Source organism: Polypterus senegalus, chromosome 3, assembly GCF_016835505.1.
Source record: "Polypterus senegalus isolate Bchr_013 chromosome 3, ASM1683550v1, whole genome shotgun sequence".
NCBI classification, from domain to species: domain Eukaryota; kingdom Metazoa; phylum Chordata; class Cladistia; order Polypteriformes; family Polypteridae; genus Polypterus; species Polypterus senegalus.
The window spans coordinates 187,103,986-187,122,439 of NC_053156.1; the positions used below are offsets into that span (position 1 = coordinate 187,103,986).

The window sequence follows — 18,454 nt, forward strand, 5'->3', positions numbered from 1 at the left end:
CTGATGTGTTTTCAAAGTGTTCCTTTAATGTTTTTGAGCAGTTCATTTTTGTTTTCATAGGACCTTCCTGAAAATGAGCTTCTTCACCCACCACTCAATATTCGTGTTGTGGACTGTCGTGCCTTTGGCAGGTACACACTTGTTGGGTCGCATGCTGTTGGCTCTCTACGGAAGTTCATCTATAGACCTCCAGACAAAAATGCTAATAACTGGGCAATTGCAGGTACAGTCTGAAAGTGGAGTGGTGTACAGCAATTAAACATTTTTAGCTTCTTAAAAATTAGAAAATATCTTGTTAAATAGCATTATATGCTACTGTTTAGTCCTCAGATCTGCATTTTCCTTTGTTGTTCACTTGTGAAATATCCAATTTAAATATACTCAAGTACTTTTGGCCTTGGTCTGTCTGAAGTTTACTTCTAATTTGAGGATATGTATGCACTAGATTTTTCCTTCCTTTAACGTGTCATTCATCTTTTTACTTGACAATAATACCAGTAAGAGCTTTAAACACTTGATAAAATTTGATGTGTAAAAAATCTTTGAAAATATTACACACAATAATGTGTTTAGAATTAATTGCAATATATTTGTATACTATACTGCATTTGTTTAACACAAGAAGGGAAATACTATAGTGCATAAGACTAAGCCGAATTGGAAATCTTTGGTAGTCAACGCAAATGTTATACAAATGTTAGGAAATATACTTTTGGGTAAAGATTTGTTAGTAGATGAGACCATGAACGAATTTATTCACTTTCTGAACATTCTTTCTTCGACTCAGGCTTAGAGGTGAGGGACAAAGTCTCTGCCTTGTAGCACTAGCTAAAAGACAGGAACAATCCCTGGATGGGATACCATTCCATCACAGAGCACACTAACGCATATACCCATAATAGCTCAACTCTCATATCTTCAGGTATTCTAGTCTTTGAAACATGAGCAGAAACTGTAACACAGGGAGATAACTGTGTCTGAGCTAAGATGAAAGCTTAGTCTGCTGGAGCTATGAAGCAGCACTACTAACCACTATGTCACTCATTATGAGATCATCATGAGTAAAAGTAAAACCAACGTAGTGGTTTATGACCAAAAGGTATAATATTTTGGCAAAATTTAGCTGTATATTAAACTTTCTTAGTGGTTCCCACTGTTTAATCAGCCTCAGAGACACAGGCTTGATTCTTGCCCAGTCAGGGACTATGTGGATTTTGCACTTTCAGTAACTGTGCATTTGAGCTTTTTCTGAAAGATATAATTTTTTCCTGTAATTCAAATGCATGCTTTTGAGTTGATTTGTTAATATAAACTGGCTTGCTATTAATGAATGTGGACACATGGGAGAAATGATGAGTCATTTTACCTAGTGCAAGTTCTTGCCTCGCTCCTAATTATAATGGAAATGTGAGTTCAAAAAATTAATAAAAAAATAAAACCATACCATACAGAGTATGGCAGAACCTAGAGTGTCTTTTTTATGTCTTTATTAAATCAGTTTTACAGTATTAATGTTAAGCTTAGATTGACAGTTTTTTTTGTTTGTTTTGATTTTTGGTGATATGAAAGGTAGTGTGAAAATTAAGCGTGTGACCATACAGATATTATATTAGATTTACTTTATACATCAAGCAAACCTTTTAAAGGTGTATTTTTTACTCTGTCAAACTTCAATCATATGTTCTCTTTAACTTCATCTGCAGTTTCACTCTCTAATGAAGTTTCTCACTGGCCTTTCTTTCTAATATTTCTGTTTCTCTTTTTGGCTTTTACCTTTCCTTTTGCTTTCTTGTAACTGTGGTCCTTTTCTGCTGGAATCTGATTTTCACTCCACTGAAGCCAAATTAATGAATGGCTACATGGCACTTACAAATGGTGGACCATACTCTCGCCACACAGGTGAAATAGTTGTGAACATGGAGCCGGAACCTCCAGTTAAGAAGATGGAGACAGTTGTGAAACTTGATGCTGTAAGTTTCTGAACTCTTATGTAAATGTTTAAATCTATATTGTTTTGGCAAAAGTTTAATATACTGTTGAAAGTAGTACTGTATATATGATCTGGTCCTTATACAAGAAGGAAGAGAATTCATCTTTCCTCTCTTGTGTCTGGCAAGGTGTTTAAATATATTACGTCTTATTGAACAAAGGTTTTGTACAGTATATACCACACTGTAATGCATAATAACACTGTTCAGTCAGGGAATGCCAGAATTTCTTAATTCCTGTCAATAAATAAGAGTGTAGGATGGTAGTGTGTTCATCATCAGTGCTGTCATTCAGCTCCACGATACAGAGTTTGAACCCATGCCCAGATACTGTCTGTCTCACCATCTTAGCATATATTTCTCTCCCAGTACACTTGTTTTCTTCAGCGTCCGAAAGTTGTATGTGCCAGCTAATTTGCCAGTTATAAACTGGCATCATATGAAGCACAAAGGCAAGCCTCCTAATTTCTGTCATTGGCCCAATATTCTCATGGTATGATCATGTGACCCTTTATGTGAAAGTAATTCTCTAATTACTAGACTATTAATTAGAGGATTAAAAAAAAAAAAAGATGAATCCAAAACTAAGAAACCAACAACCCAGAAATATTCCTCCTTATATAACTTCCCTATCAGATTATTGATATGAATATATCAGTTAAACAGAACTGTTCACTTTCCCCTTCTTTCTTAATGTGTGGATTCATTTTTCCACAATTCCTTAATGCCTTATATTTTAGAATGTCTAGTTTGCTCTTGATGTAAAGAAACCTGCAGGGTTTACTTTTTTAAATAGTTTTTGATTTGCTGAGTAATGATTTTTTTTTTATTTTTCTTCACAAATGGCACCAACAAAAATATATTTCTATTGGTATGTTTGTGTTTTTGTCCCAAAGGTGTTTAGAAAAGTACAGGCTTTACACATTAGTTTCTGAAATAATAAAATCCATAAACTGAACTGTGATTATCCATGTATCTCTGGTCCCTTCTAATTTTTTTAAGGACTTACGCATGAGAACAACAAAAAAATTACTTTTTATCATAACTACATTCTAGCCCTATTCTTTAATGTATTATATTTTTAAGTCTCTTAAAGTACAAAGATTTCCTTGAATCTAAATATATTTATCTCTCTGTTTGGGCCTGGTGCATATGCTTATGTTTTTCCCCCATAAATACTTTCTGTTAACATTTCTGCTAGTTTGTATTGTTGTTTATTGTCAATTATTATATATCTGCTTGCTTTTAGTTTACAGTTTTTGATCTGTTTATTTTGTATTAATTTTTGTGTAACTCCCCCAGACCTCTGATGCTGTTGTTAAAGTTGATGTGGTAAGTTTTCAGAAAGTGTGTGTGCTGGTGATTTTTCAAATCAGTTTGAAATTTTTATTTGTTAAGAACAACATGAGAACAGATTAAATGAGAATAGGCCATTCAGGCCAAGATACTATACTCATTTTTCATTATTCAGAAATGTTTGCAAAATATCACCCAGCAGTGTGTAGACTACTACTGTCCATCACAACACTTCCTACTTTCTTTCACATACCTATTGCCCTCTTTGTGACGAAGGCGAAACATTTGTGACAAATCTACCTTTAACTAACTTTTCTTTGTTCTTATTGATTAATTAAATTTAAAACATAATCTACCATATTAATTCCTTTCATAATTTTAAATGCTTCCATGAAGTCTACTCTTAACCTCAATTTTCTTAAACCAAAAATATTCAACTCTTTAGCTTTTCATTCTTTAACATTTATACCCTATATATTTATGTGCCTCTTGATCAAATTCTTTTTTTACTTCCTCACGGAATTCTAGTGTGTTAGAGAAACAGGATCTCCACCATCTAAAATTGAGTTTTCTGTTCACTAATTGCATGTACTGAAAATGTGGCCTTCAATTTTTTCTTTCTTTATTAGCACAATAACTTTCATGGTTTTCATTTTTCTAATCCAAGTCCCAGAGCATTCTAAGGACAAAATGATATATTTGTTTCAAGTGTGCCTTACTTTTTATGCTTCATGGAGTTTCAGCATACACAACATCCACTACCGACAAGTGATGTTTTGCAAGAATAGTGTTAATATGGATTGACTGGCTATGTTACACTGAATGGTCTGTTCTCATTAATAGTCTCCTCATTCTACTTTTCTAATGTGAATTTATGGTGCTTTCTTCCTATGGACAAATCCTTGCATGACACCTTTCCGCTCAGTTAATTTTTCCAAGTATGTATCTCTACAGCCCAGAGCTGAATGTCGAGTAGGAGGTGCAATGTAGAGTAGGATTACACATATTTGATGTGTAGGATGAAGTTTAAAAAAAAAAATGTCACACATAAAATTGTCAAAATCAAAGTTTGTCATGAATACTCGTAGGTTTTCACAGCTTTTGCTACATATAACAGAGAAAATATACAATTTAAACAGAATTGACAAGATACATCACAGAAAGAGTTACACCATGTTTCCAAAACACAGACCTAGATAAAGAACAGCCCGCTTAAGGGCATGTTCATTTCAAGCTGTTATTTTCTAAATTTCACTTCAAGCTGAGAAATTTTTCAATCCCCATTACATGTTGGAGTCAACTTTTAATGATGATTTCAAGTGCACACTCTAGTGTCAAGTTCTTGCACTCAGATTTTATTCTTAAATTCATTCCATCAAAACCCCTAAGAGCAGCTGCCTGGCACACAGCAATTGCAGCTGCCTGCCATCCAAGACCACTGGATCCTCTTCCTGGCCCATCATTTTCCAGTTTTTCACTTCACATTCTGCATTTTTAATGTCACTTTCAGGCTGTCACATTTTCCTTATTCCATCCTCTCAACTTTTGGTGTTCATTTCATGCTTTCAATTTCTCTTTGTTTAACCTCCTCACTGTCTCTTCTTCATTTCACTCTCTCACCAATCTCGCCTAAAAAGAATGCAGTGACTTTTGCCTTACTATTGCTTACTGTCTGGCTTGCCTCACCTACCAATTAATAGTATTTATATCTCCAGTATGCCATGATATTGGAATATCAAGTAGACTTGATATGTGCGAGCAAGTAACATCCCAGTAAACTATTGCTTTGGTTTTCGGCTTGAAGATGCAATACACTTAGCAAACAGTTGTTTGGATTCACTGACAGTTGAAATGCAGACCATTAAAGGGAAACAGCGTTTGAATTACTTGAATGATTCACGTTCACATGTAAGCCTTAGCTGCCAGGTGGCCATAAAGTCTGGTGGGCCATTCTACTTTGTACACACAATAGCTCATTCAAGAATAAAGGAAAAAAAAAGGATAAAAGTGTTTATTTATTTTAGCATACTTTTTGTACAGGCGAATCCTGCGCTGGGATTTCCAGCAGGCAGTAAGGTCCTGTGCATCAGGCAGCATGAGCAATAACAAGACATTTCCAATTTACTTTATGTCATAACCAATCAGATGTTAACAAGCCATAAACCCCTCCTTCTCAACAGTGTAGTCCATGTCACTCGACTTTGCCCTTCCTACTTTACATTTAGCTCTAGGCTGCAGTGATACCCTTCTCAATTTTTCCTCACTTTTTTTTCTCTTAAATGTTAGATGATCTTTTTTACAATGTCAGTTACTGTATACTGCATGCGGTTTATTGTTTTACTGAAGAAATGATCCTTTATTACCATACGTCACTTTCTTATTTTAACTATTTTTTGTTTTCTTTTCAGTCTGAAGAAGACAAAGAAAAAGAAAAGAAGAAGAAAAAAAAGAAAGGAGGGGAGGAAATTGAGGAGGAAGAGCCTGATGAAAGCATGCTGGACTGGTGGTCTAAATATTTTGCCTCCATTGAAACCCTGAAAGAAGTAAGTATGTGAAACCATAAACATGTGGTATGTATTAAATAATCAATGAATAATGAGTTATGTGTAATGAGTGCTATTCAGAATAATATATAGTCAAAAAATGTGTCATTATTAAAGTGCAAACAGAATGAAATTGTGTGCAGTGAATGAATTGAAAGAATCTGGAAAAGTTCATAATATCACTTTAAAGCAATATTTAAAAATTATTTCTAAAAAGTATATAAAAACTTACCTGGGTCTTCCTGTATCTCTGATGATTTTGTGGCTAAAACTCTGCAAGAAAACAAGATCTAAGAGAGACATTTTACTCATAAGGCATCCAACTCTGCAATCCAACATTGAATTAAACCTAAGACTGTTGGATGACAGTGTTAAACATTATACCAAGTCTGGCAGCCTTGATGTTTTTTATTCACACTTGTAAGTCATGATAGCTTGTTACTGTAAACAATATTTTAATTTGGCTCAGAAACATTCCTTATTAGTTTTCATTGAAAAATCTAAATTTGTACATTAAAAATAACTACAGCAAAAGAAACGCATTGTCCTACAATCTGCTCAAAATCAGATGCTGTGGGTACAGTATTCCATTTTCAAGGCAGTTGTCAACAAGCTGATAACATCAGGGATTAGACTGGATTGTTTAGTTTTACCCACAAAATAAACTTATATTCATGCATTTCAGACACCTGTTCCTAACTTCACCAGGATTTTGGAGATCTCATGAACTGTACTATCTCTGTAGGAGCTGCCAAAAGATGGTGTTCAGGGTGATCATCAGCATAATCAGCACACATACCTCGTGAAAGGCTGAACATTTTAGAAACAATTTATAACAAATCCTGTATGTTACATAATCGATCCATCTACATGGAGAAGCCATGCACAGTTAGCCAAAATTAAGGTGTTGGTAACATTGTGTTTTTGGCCTCAAGGAAAATACAGCTTTGCATTAGCAGCAGCAACAACAACAACAACATTTATTTATATAGCACATTTTCATACAAAAAAAATGTAGCTCAAAGTGCTTTACAAAATGAAGAATAGAAAAGTAGAAGACACAATAAAAAATAAACATAAGTCAACATTAATTAACATAGAATAAGTAAGGTCCGATGGCCAGGGTGCACAAAAAAAAAAAACTCCAGACGGCTGGAGAAAAAAAATAAAATCTGTATGGATTCCAGACCAAGAGACCGCCCAGTCCCCTCTGGGCAATCTACCTAACATAAATGAAACAGTCCTCTTTGTATTTAGGGTTCTCATGGAAGGACTTGATGATGATGGTCACGTAGACTTCTGGCTTTCAGTCCATCAATGTTGGAGCATCATGATGCTTTGAGTAGGTGGTGGTGGGGCAGGAAAAAGAAACCGGAAAAAGAAACAGAAGAGAGAGTAGGGGTCAGTATGGATTTTAGAACCACTATAAATAGTTATTATGATGAGTTGAACATACAGAGTATCAGTATTAAGTTAAAGCGAAGTTAGGAGAAAGCCATGTTAAAGTAATGTGTTTTCAGCAGTTTTTTAAAGTGCTCCACTGTATTAGCCTGGCGAATTCCTATTGGCAGGCTATTCCAGATTTTAGGTGCATAGCAGCAGAAGGCCGCCTCACCACTTCTTTTAAGTTTAACTTCTGGAATTCTAAGGAGACACTCATTTGAGGATCTAAGGTTACGATTATATAGGTGTCAGACATTCCGATATATAAGATGGAGCGAGATTATTTAAGGCTTTATAAACCATAAGCAGAATTTTAAAGTCAATCCTGAATGACACAGGCAACCAGTGTAGTGACATCAAAACTGGAGAGATGTGCTCGGATTTTCTTTTCCTAGTTCTAGCAGCTGCATTCTGCTCTCGTTGCAAGTGATTTATGTATTTTTTGGGCAGTCCTGAGAGGAGTGCGTTACAGTAAGCTAGTCTACTGAAAACAAAAGCGTAAATTAATTTCTCAGCATCTTTCAATGATATAAGAGGTCTAACTTTTGCTATGTTTCTTAAGTGAAAAAATGCTGTCCTAGTGGTCTGATGAATATGCGATTTAAAATTCAGATTACAGTCAACAGTTACCCCTAAGTTTTTTACTTCCGTCTTAACTTTTAATCCTAATGCATCAAGTTTATTTCTGATAACCTCATTTTACCCATTATTGCCAATTACTAAAATTTCAGTTTTCTCATTATTTATTTTGAGTAAATTACTATTCATCCATTCAGAAATACCAGTAAGACATTGTGTTAGTGAATCGAGAGAGTCGGAGTCATCAGGTGCTATTGATAAGTACAGCTGTGTGTCATCAGCATAGCTGTGGTAGCTCAAGTTGTAACCTGAGATAATCTGACCCAACGGAAGCATATAGATTGAGAACGGCAGCGGACCCAGGATAGAGCCTTGTGGAACACCATATCGGATATCATGCGTCTTTGAGATGTGATTACCACAACTCACAAAGAATTTTCTACCTGCCAGGTAGGATTCAAACCAATTTAAGACACTGCCTGAGAGGCCCACCCATTGACTAAGGCGATTTCTAAGAATATTGTGATCAATGGTGTCAAATGCGGCACTCAGATCTAACAGGATGAGAACAGATAAATGACCTCTGTCTGCATTTACCCAGCAAGTCATTTACTACTTTAACGAGTGCAGTTTCTGTGCTGTGATTTGTTCTGAAACCTGACTGAAATTTATCAAAAATAGCATGTTTATTGAGGTGGTCATTTAACTGCATAATGACTGCCTTCTCTAGAATTTTACTTAAGAAGGGCAGGTTAGAGATGGGTCTAAAATTTTCAAAAGCAGAGGGGTCAAGATTCTTTTTCTTGAGCAGGGGTTTAACTACAGCAGTCTTAAGACAGTCTGGGAAGATCCCCGTATATAATGACGAATTAACTATGTCAAGAATATTGTCAATTAGCACGCCTGATACTTCTTTGAAAAACCTTGTTGGTATTGGGTCAAGGACGCAGGTGGAGGGTTTCAGTTGAGAGATTATACTATGTAATTCAGGTAAATCTATCCTGGTGAAAGCATTTAATTTGTTTATAATGGAGTACTGATTTATGTATGTCACAACCAACCACTTCTCAAATTTTGCACCAAACTTTAAGTGTGGGGCAATATGCACATTTATAAATTTCCCAACAACTCCGTTTGAGTTTAAATTAAAGCCAGCTGCATTCATACAAATCAGCACACACAATAAAGATCATTGCCCAGAGTGTGAATCGGCACACATGTGAGTTGTAAGCAATATCACGGTATCAACACATATGTGGACATTGATGCAGACTATATTATAGTATCCACCATACATTATATCCAGGGTAAGCGGGGCTGAATGATATCAAAAATGTCACACAGGTATGCTGAACCCAGCATTCAACAAACCCCTGGGACATTTGTATTGTTCTTTTTCAAACCTGTGAAGGTTCAAGAAGGCTGACTGAGACTCCTGGGGTGTTCGAAAATAGAGCCTTTCAGAAGATTAGGAGGGATTGCGGAGAGGAACTTGGCACACTAGTCTGGAAGATGATTGGGAACACTGGAAGAGTGAATGAGACTTACAGCCTAGCCATTCAGCAACTGTTACTTTTCAAGGTGCTTCCTGTGGCCATAACAGCAGAAAGGTGATTCTTTCAGAAATACAGCTATGGATCACTCATTTTTAAATAAATGTACCTATTATCAGACTCAACTCTCATTCAGTGTGCATGTCCTGGTCAAAGGTTATTACAGTATTACTCTTGATGTTGCTGAGAAGTGGCAACAGTTGCATGCAGCTTACCACAGCATCCTACCTTAATATGTTTCCTCCTTCCTTTAAAATGATTATTATCTTTATGATGAAGTTATAGTGTTAGTATCAGAAAACTATAAAGTGTCATCATGATTCCTAAGTAATCCATAAGACATCATCATAAGTATCAGACTACTGTAAAATGATGACTGTAAAATAATTCATACTCAAATGCAAGTGTGTGTAGGATGCTTTGTACATATTTCTCATGTCCTACTTTGAAATATGACAAATTCTTATACTAATCAGACTTTTAGTGCAATTCCTAGGATTAATTCTAGGATGTTTGATTAATGCTTTGGCAGGTTTGTGGTTTTATAGCCTCCCCAGCAACTGGCCCTGAATACAATACAATACAATACAGTTTATTTCTGTATAGCCCAAAATCACACAGAAAGTGCCGCAATGGGCTTTAATAGACCCTGCCTCTTGACAGCCCCCCAGCCTTGACTCTCTAAGAAGACAAGGAAAAACTCCCAAAAAAAACCTTTGTAGGGAAAATGGAAGAAACCTTGGGAAAGGCAGTTCAAAGAGAGACTCCTTTCCAAGTAGGTTGGGCATGCAGTAGGTGTCAAAAGAAGGGGGTCAATACAATACAATACACAGAACAGAACAAATCCTCAATACAGCATAAAAATAAAACTTTTAGAAGTAAGGAGCAGAATTTAATAGTAGATGTATATCACATAATAAGATTTGGATATTTTTAGAGTCCTGGAGACCTCATCCTTCAAGCTGCCTCCCCAATTTGGCCATTCCACGGCTGAAACAGTGCTTGGCCAGCCAATCCGATGAAAGGACCTCTCTTTCCCATGATTCATGCAATCCTCCATCTGGGACGACTTTACCATAGGCTGGCAAAACAACTTGGCAGGTGGGCCTTGGCACCAAGTGCCACATTTGAGTACCAAGAAGAGAAACAGAATAGGTGAAGGTTAGCATCCAATTATAACTGTCATGTTACTTATGTTTTAGTGCTAATGACTAACAACAGAGATGCAGTATGTACAGTTAATCAGCAGCTCTAGTCAGCTAAACTGCTAAACTGAAGTAGTGAGTCTTCAGCTGGGATTTAAAGGCTGAGACTGAAGGGGCATCTCTTATAGAAGCAGACAGACCATTCCACAGTTTAGGGGCCCTGTAACTAAAAGCTCGACCTCCCACTGTTATTTTATAAATCCTTGGAATTATAAGCAGGCCGGCATCTTGAGATGTTAATGTGCGCTCAGGTTTGTAAGTCATTATAAGTTCAGACAAGTAAGCCTGAATCTGCTCATGTGCATTATAGAATGCATAAAGTTAGTGGTGCTACTTTTAATCATCAATTGATTTAAACCAAAAGGTACCTCAGGTAGAAATATGGATGATTAAACATTGTCAGGTCATGAATTAATGCAAATGAGGCTTCTGCAGCTGAAAGAAGATAGCTGAGGAACATACACCATCAACAAGTAACATAAACAAGGACATTTCTCCTTCTAAAAAGGTTATACTACTAACACATGTTCTCCAGAGTTAAAAAGAAATAAAAGTAAATTTGATCCTTAATACATAACATTTGGATTCACACATAAAGATAATCTTTCTTCAGAATTTTTTTCTAATAGTGTTGAGGTTCCAACAAAATTTAAAATGGCATTTGTTTACTAAACACTAACAATACAAGAATATGTCAATTGAGTTTTTTTAAATGAGTAGAAATGTAAAATATACATTGTGAGACTTGCCCGGGCACCACCAGTCGGAGACCACATCTTTATAAAAGTCACACGTTTATTTAACATCAAATAAACACAGGAATAGAGTCCCGAACAACACACGATGCACACAGCAATCAATCACCACAATAATCCTTCTTTTCTTACTCTGTCCTTAGCCGCCAATCTCCTCCTGGGAGCTTCATCCTGCTCCCTCTCCCGACTCTAGCTCCCCGACTGGCCCTTTTATTCCCGCCCAGATGCATTCCAGGTGGTTGGAAACGAACTTCCGGCAGCACTTCCTGGTATGGTGGAAGTGCTGCCCTTTGCCCCAGAAGCACTCCGGGCATTCCTGGCAGGTTACTCCGCCATCTTGCGGAGTGTGGCGGAAGTAAAGTTCTCCCGGGTTCTAGAAGGCTTAAGGCGCCCCCTGGCGGTTGCCACGGGGCCCAACGAGTTGGAAAGTCTCTCCTCCTCTTCCGTGGTCCTCTCCTGCTCCAGGGCGGTTGTGTCCTCCTGACCCGGAAGCTTTTAATGTCTCTATTCGGTCCCTCCAGGCATCCGGGCCAGGTAAGAACCCCAGACATCTGTGACAACATCTAAGGGTACTTGAAATGAGTTAAAGTGGCATTTTTGAAATTGTTTTGCATTGTAAAGTCCAGAAACAATTTTACCATAGGAGAAGACTTGATTATGCCTTATGTATGTATGTTGAATGCCTGCCGAACAATGTTGGAAAAAACTATTTGCTAGGAAATTAGAAACAGGACCCCTTTCTAATGATACAGTTTCAAATCATACAATAATAATGAGCAAAAATATTCATCGACAACTTGTAAATGCAATTAAAATGCCAAAGATTTTCATTTCTCAGTTAGGTAAGTCAACAGATCTTGCTAAAAAAGTAAAGCCTTGTTACTTATATATGTAGACTGGTGTGAAAATAAAAGTAAAGAAGAACTTCTGGCCTGCTTTGAATTAAAGTCTTACAACTGGCAATGATATTTACTTCTTGAGTGGCAATTTAAATATTCACATACTTTATTTCAGTTTGTACTGATGTAGTGGCTATTATGCTTGGTAAGCATACAAGATTAGTCAAACAAATGAGAAAATTACCACAAGATATAGAAGCACTCTTTCCATGATACATCATAAAATGTTAGCAAATAAAACAATACAGTAAGTGCTGAGTTGAATGAAATAATACAAATCTATTAAGACTGTAAATTGTATGAAGTCCAGTGTTGTGCTGTGTGATGAAATGGGCTGTTCTCCTAAGTCATAAATATTGGTCATGGAAGTTCTCTGGCTTTCATAAGGTCAAGTATTAAAAAGAAAGAATAAATTATTATATTTTTCTCAAGTAAAAACTGTGACCCTGGGCAATTCTTTAAAGACACAGATTGGAAAATAAAGTTATGTTACCTTGCAGACATATTTCAATGTTTAACTTCTATTCAGAGTAAACATACCACATTATTTGACAGCTATAATAAAACAGAAGATCAAAACAAGAAAATGAATTGAAAACAATTGCTTGGATAACTTCAATCCCTAATTGGCCAAATGAATACGACAGAGACAAATGAAAATTACAGTTCAAACCAACTAAAACTCGTTGTGGATAATAATATTACAATGTTGTCCATTAAATCTCAATGAACAAGTAAGCAATGTTCTATCTGTGGATGAAGAAGATAGGTCAGCTTTTCTTTCCTCAGATATTAAGTTTAAAAATTTAAAGGATAATTTACCACCTAATAAATTTTGGGAAAGAATTCATTTTGAGTATGAACTTTTAAGCGAAAAGGCATTTGGGATCCTACTTCACTTCTGTATATTTACATGAAAGTGAATTTCTGACAGCAGCTACCTTAAAAAACATATATGGTGTAATTGATAATTTGTGCAATTTAGTATAAGCAAATCCTTCTCATTATCACTGTGCATTTACATTTATTATGTCTGAATTCTGAAACAGTTATATTATTGTTTCTTTTTTCATTACCTATATTATTTTCTTGATTAAAATATTTTTCACATGATTTTTAAGAAACCCTCTATTTTAGTTCAATAATACAAAAAATCTGTGAATATTTACCATCTTATTTCTTGGCCCTTTACCAGAAATTAAGATGACAAGATACATGCACTTCTCTTCCTTGCCTCTGCCCCATATGCCAAATGGCATCTTTAATGTAATATTTGTAATCTCACTTAGTCCAGTTTAGGATTTGGGGACTGCCTTGGGCAGAAGGCAGGATTATAACTACATAGGACTCCAGTCCTTCATAGACCCCACTCACATATGACCTGCAAAAGACAAATTTAGAATTGATACTTAACCTAATATAGTATTTGGGAATGTGGGGAAAAAAAGTTCCCTTGCAAAACCCCCACACCTGCTTGAGAACAATACATAAACTCCAAATAGACAACGATTCGGGATGGGACTTTGAGCTTTATACTGCTAGCTTTGCCCCATTTGCATTCCATTTTAAAACACTACTGAGCTCTCCTGTGATTCAATCCTTTTATACTGTATGTCATACTGAGAAATATATTTACTGTATAGAATTGATGTTTTATATGTATTCAAAGCGAATCATTAGCACATGAGAATGTGATGATGTGGGTTCATTGCATGCTCCCATCTTCTGTCTGGGAGCCCTTGAACCCGTCACCGTCAGTAATGTTACCAATAAGCTAAGCAGTGAGGCAACAACATAGCAAGGGGATGGTGTACAAAAGTGCCAAGTGCTTTTATTAAAACAATCAACAAAACAAGTTGTTCAAATAAATAGTGCAGTGCCTTCCAAACAGTCTTTAAATAAATAATCCAGTAAAACCAGAAGTGAAAATGTGGAGGTTAAAAACAATAGAAAAAGTCTTCTTATAAACAATGAGGTTAAAATACAGCAGGAAGCATTCTTTTAAAAACAAGAACAAGCGCGGTGCCTTTTTACCTGTGGCTCCCCTGCTTCCCCCGTCTGGATTTCTCAATAGGGGAGTTGCTCTACCTGCAGCTGTCCTTCTTTCTACTTGCACACTGGTCGTTCACCTTTCCGATCACTGGAGCTGGTAGGCACCAACGAACAGCAACTTGAGATTCCCCAATGACCAGGACTCTCACGCTGGTGACACCATGTCCCAGGTCCCGACTCTTGCTGCCTTCCGCAGCCTTACACGGAGAGTCAAAGTAAACTCTGCAGGAGCGACCACTATTGCTACTCCTCAGGTGTCTGCCTAACAGCCAACGCCCGTTCTTTTTTCTTTTTCTTCTTTCTCTTTTTTTCCCCCCTTTTTAGCCGACTCGCGCTTCTATTTATCAAGAGGGCATGGCAGCTATGGCAAATTAGCAGCCCCAGGAACAATCACAGATGTGGACAGTTTCTCACCTGTAAACTTAGGTGAGAAATGTCCACATCGCAAATCGCCCCGAGAACTGCTTCAGACACACAACCACCGGTGATCAAGCTCGGTGATTATTTATTTTAAAAGCGGCCCTTTGATGGGAGTTGTGGACCCGCTATACCACAGAGAAGAAAAGTATTATATCTTTTTGAGCATTAGTATTGTAAGGAAAGTTTGTGCCTATATATTTTTATTTTCCTGAATAAGCTAGAAACCACCAATATATTATAAGTCAAAGGTCAGGTATGTGAAGAGGGGTGGGGAGAGCAAACTCCCCTCTTCCAGATGAGGAATGTAAACTTTAGGCTGGATACTCTGGTGGTGAACACTAGACCGGCACTAGGCAGGAATAAGGCCTGTCAAGCAAGCATGATGAGTAGAAAGTGTGCTATGCCCTTTGAGCTAGGTTAATATTGGTGGAACCAGTTGAAGGCAGGATTGAGGGAATGGAATGTTGGGAGTCAGATGAGGATGACTAATGTCTTAGGTGATAAAAACTGTAATAAAAGTAAGGTTTGCCATCACTGGGCCTCATTTCACTTGATCCGAGTCTATGTGTGCATCATGCAATAAAGCTTGATTCTGCAGCTTTTCATGAGACTCTGTGTGCCTTTCTTTGAAGAGGAAGAGGCTGCCCCGACTCTCCACAACAGTCATTAAAATTATGAAATGTATATAACTGAACACAGCTGACAGTGAATTAACACTCAGGTATATGTATTACCTTACTCTGAATCATACATTTTGATAACTTCTGTAAAGTAATTAAAAAAAGTTAATTAAGGTTTGTTGTAAGGCTATTATTTTTTCATATACAGTAGCTGAAAAAGCTTAGAAGATAAAAATTGAATGTTGAATATAAATTTTCCATTAACCATGTAGCTCAAAAAATAAATAACTTATAATATAAGTATATTTAATGGGCATAAATACTTCATATAAAATAAAAAGTAATTGATATACAGTAAAGTCTTGATATTAAACATAAAATATTGACCTTATATTTCACAAAATTCTTTTTTTTTTTTTTTTTTTATTTATTAATTTTATTACAATCAATACATAGCAATCAAGTTTTACAAAAAAAAATTATGCTAAGAACAGATCGATCCCCACCCTTGAGAGAGAGAGCAAGCCAAACGGTGTAAAATTTAAGGCTTTTAAAAATACCTAAATCAACAAATTCTCTGTGCTTTATAAAATCATTTCAAAATATTACTGATTAGATCCTGCCATGTTTTGAAAAAAGTCTGCACAGATCCTCTAACTGAGTATTTGATTTTTTCCAATTTTAAATAATATAACACATCAGTTTCCCACTGACTTAAAAGAGGAGAGTTTGGGTTCTTCCAGTTTATCAGAATAAGTCTGCGTGCCAACAGTGTAGTGAATGCAATCACAATTTGTTTGTCTTTCTCCACTTTAAGACCCTCTGGAAGAACCCCAAACACAGCTGTTAATGGGTTAGGAGGGATTGTGAGTCCAAGACTGTCTGAGAGGTAATTAAAAATTTTTGTCCAGAATAATGTTAATTTGGAGCAGGCCCAGAACATGTGACCTAGTGAGGCTGGGGCTTGGTTGCAACGCTCGCAGGTTGGATCATGCCCTGGAAACATTTTGAGAGTTTTAGTCGAGACAGATGTGCTCGATATATAATTTTGAGTTGTATAATTGTATGCTTTGCATATGGAGCTTGAGTGAATTCTCTGCATTGCTACTTTCCACTCCTTTTCTGATATATTAATTGAGAGGTCATTTTCCCAGTGTCCTCTTGGATCTTTGAAAGGAAGGGATTGTAAAAGGATTTTATATATTGTAGAGATGGAGTCTAACTCCTTGAAATTGAGCAATAATTTTTCCAGCGTGGATGAGGGTGCAAGATGAGGAAAATCTGGAAGGTTCTGTTTAACAAAGTTCCTGATTTGAAGATAGTGAAAGAAATTTGTAGCTGGAATGTTAAATTTGGAATGTAATTGTTCATAGGATGCAAAGACGTTGTCTATATAAAGATCTCTAAGCAAGTTAATTCCAAATTTTTCCAGATATTAAAACTGCATATGTTTGTGAGGGTTGAAAGAGGTGGTTCTTTTGCAGGTGCCACAGAAAGAAGCTTCTCCGTCTTAAAATGCTTTCTACATTGGTTCCAGATTCTAAGTGAGTGGAGCACAATTGGGTTATTAGTGTATTGCCGATAACGTGTGTTTATTGGAGCACAAAGCAAGGAATACAAAGAAGTACTGCAGGATTTTACTTCTATTGCGGTCCATGCCTGTGTATGTTCTTCTATTTGTGTCCAGGTTCTTATCGACTGTATATTTGCCCAGTAATAAAACTGGAAGTTAGGTAGAGCCATGCCACCTTCTGCCTTTTGTCTTTGTAGGGTCGCTCTTTTGATGCGTGGATGTTTAGAATTCCAAATAAATGAGGTTATTGTTGAATCTAATTGCTTAAAGAACGATTTATTAATGTATATTGGTATGTTTTGAAATAAAAAGGAGCTTAGGAAGAATATTCATCTTAACAGTGTTAATTCTTCCAGCTAGTGTGAGATGAAGGGTTGACCATCTATGCAAGTCTTGTTTAATTTTTTCCATACAGACGACTAAATTTTGTTGATAAAGAGCTTTATGTTTACTTGTGATGTTTACCCCGAGGTATTTAAACTGTTCTGCAATGATAAAAGGAAGGGTGTCTAATCTAATATTATATGCTTGCGAATTCACCGGAAAGAGTACACTTTTATTCAGATTAATTCTGAGACCAGAGAGCTTTTGAAATTCTGTGAGTGCTGCTAAGACTGCAGGCACAGAATTTTCTGGGTCCGATATATACAGTACCATGTCATCTGCATATAATGAGATTTTCTGTTCCAGTCCTTCTCTGCTAATCCCCTTTATCTGATCAGTATTTCGACAATGTATTGCCAGTGGTTCAATGGCAATTGCAAACAGCAGTGGTGACAAAGGGCATCCTTGTCTTGTGCCACGCTCTAGTTTAAAGTAGTCTGAGCAAATGTTATTGATGCAAACTGAAGCTTCTGGGTTAGTATACAGTAATTTAATCCATGCACAAATGTTGGGCCAAACCCAAACTTCTCCAAAATAGTAAAAGGTATTTCCATTCAATCATGTCGAATGCTTTTTCTGCATCCAATGATAATAATATTTCTGGGGTGTTTGATTTAGTTGGTGAGTATATTACATTAAACAGGCGTCAAGATTTGAAGATAAGTGTCGGCCCCTAATAAATCCAGTTTGGTCTTGTGATATTACTGAGGGAGCACTTTCTCCATCCTTCTAGCTATGATTTTAGAGAGTATTTTAACGTCGTTATTCAGAAGTGAAATTGGTCTGTATGATGCACATTGTAATAAGTCCTTATTTTGTTTTGGAAAGACAGTGATTAGTGCTTGGCTAAAGGTTTGTGGAAGAGATTGGTTATCTCTGGCTTCTGTAAATGTTGCTAATAGGAGGGAGCTAGCTGAGCGGAGAATTTCTTGTAAAACTCTGCAGGGTAGCCGTCAGGGCCTGCTGCTTTTCCACCTTGGAGTGACTTTATAGCATCCAGTAATTCTGATAATGACAGAGGTTTATCGAGCTCCTCCACACTAATAGCGCCAATTTGTGGTATCTGTAATTTATCCAGAAATGCATTAGATTGTATATTGTCTTCTTTAAACTCAGTAGTATATAGGGATTTATAGTAGTCTCT

At 36.5% G+C, this 18,454-nt stretch overlaps 1 protein-coding gene across 8 annotated transcripts in view; it reads left to right on the forward strand.

Annotated features, from left to right (window-relative positions):
* Nucleotides 1-18,454, forward strand: part of otofa (otoferlin a) — a 565,861-nt gene that overhangs the window by 498,311 nt on the left and 49,096 nt on the right. For 4 of the 8 annotated variants that reach the window (XM_039748301.1, XM_039748302.1, XM_039748306.1 and 1 more), the window contains 4 exons: nucleotides 61-223; nucleotides 1,900-1,970; nucleotides 3,291-3,320; nucleotides 5,693-5,827. In XM_039748301.1, the coding sequence (XP_039604235.1) occupies nucleotides 61-223; nucleotides 1,900-1,970; nucleotides 3,291-3,320; nucleotides 5,693-5,827 (399 nt within the window). Of the gene's footprint in view, nucleotides 1-60; nucleotides 224-1,839; nucleotides 1,971-3,290; nucleotides 3,321-5,692; nucleotides 5,828-18,454 lie in introns of all 8 variants that reach the window. The other 4 variants (XM_039748300.1, XM_039748299.1, XM_039748307.1 and 1 more) reach the window with 1 other exon arrangement.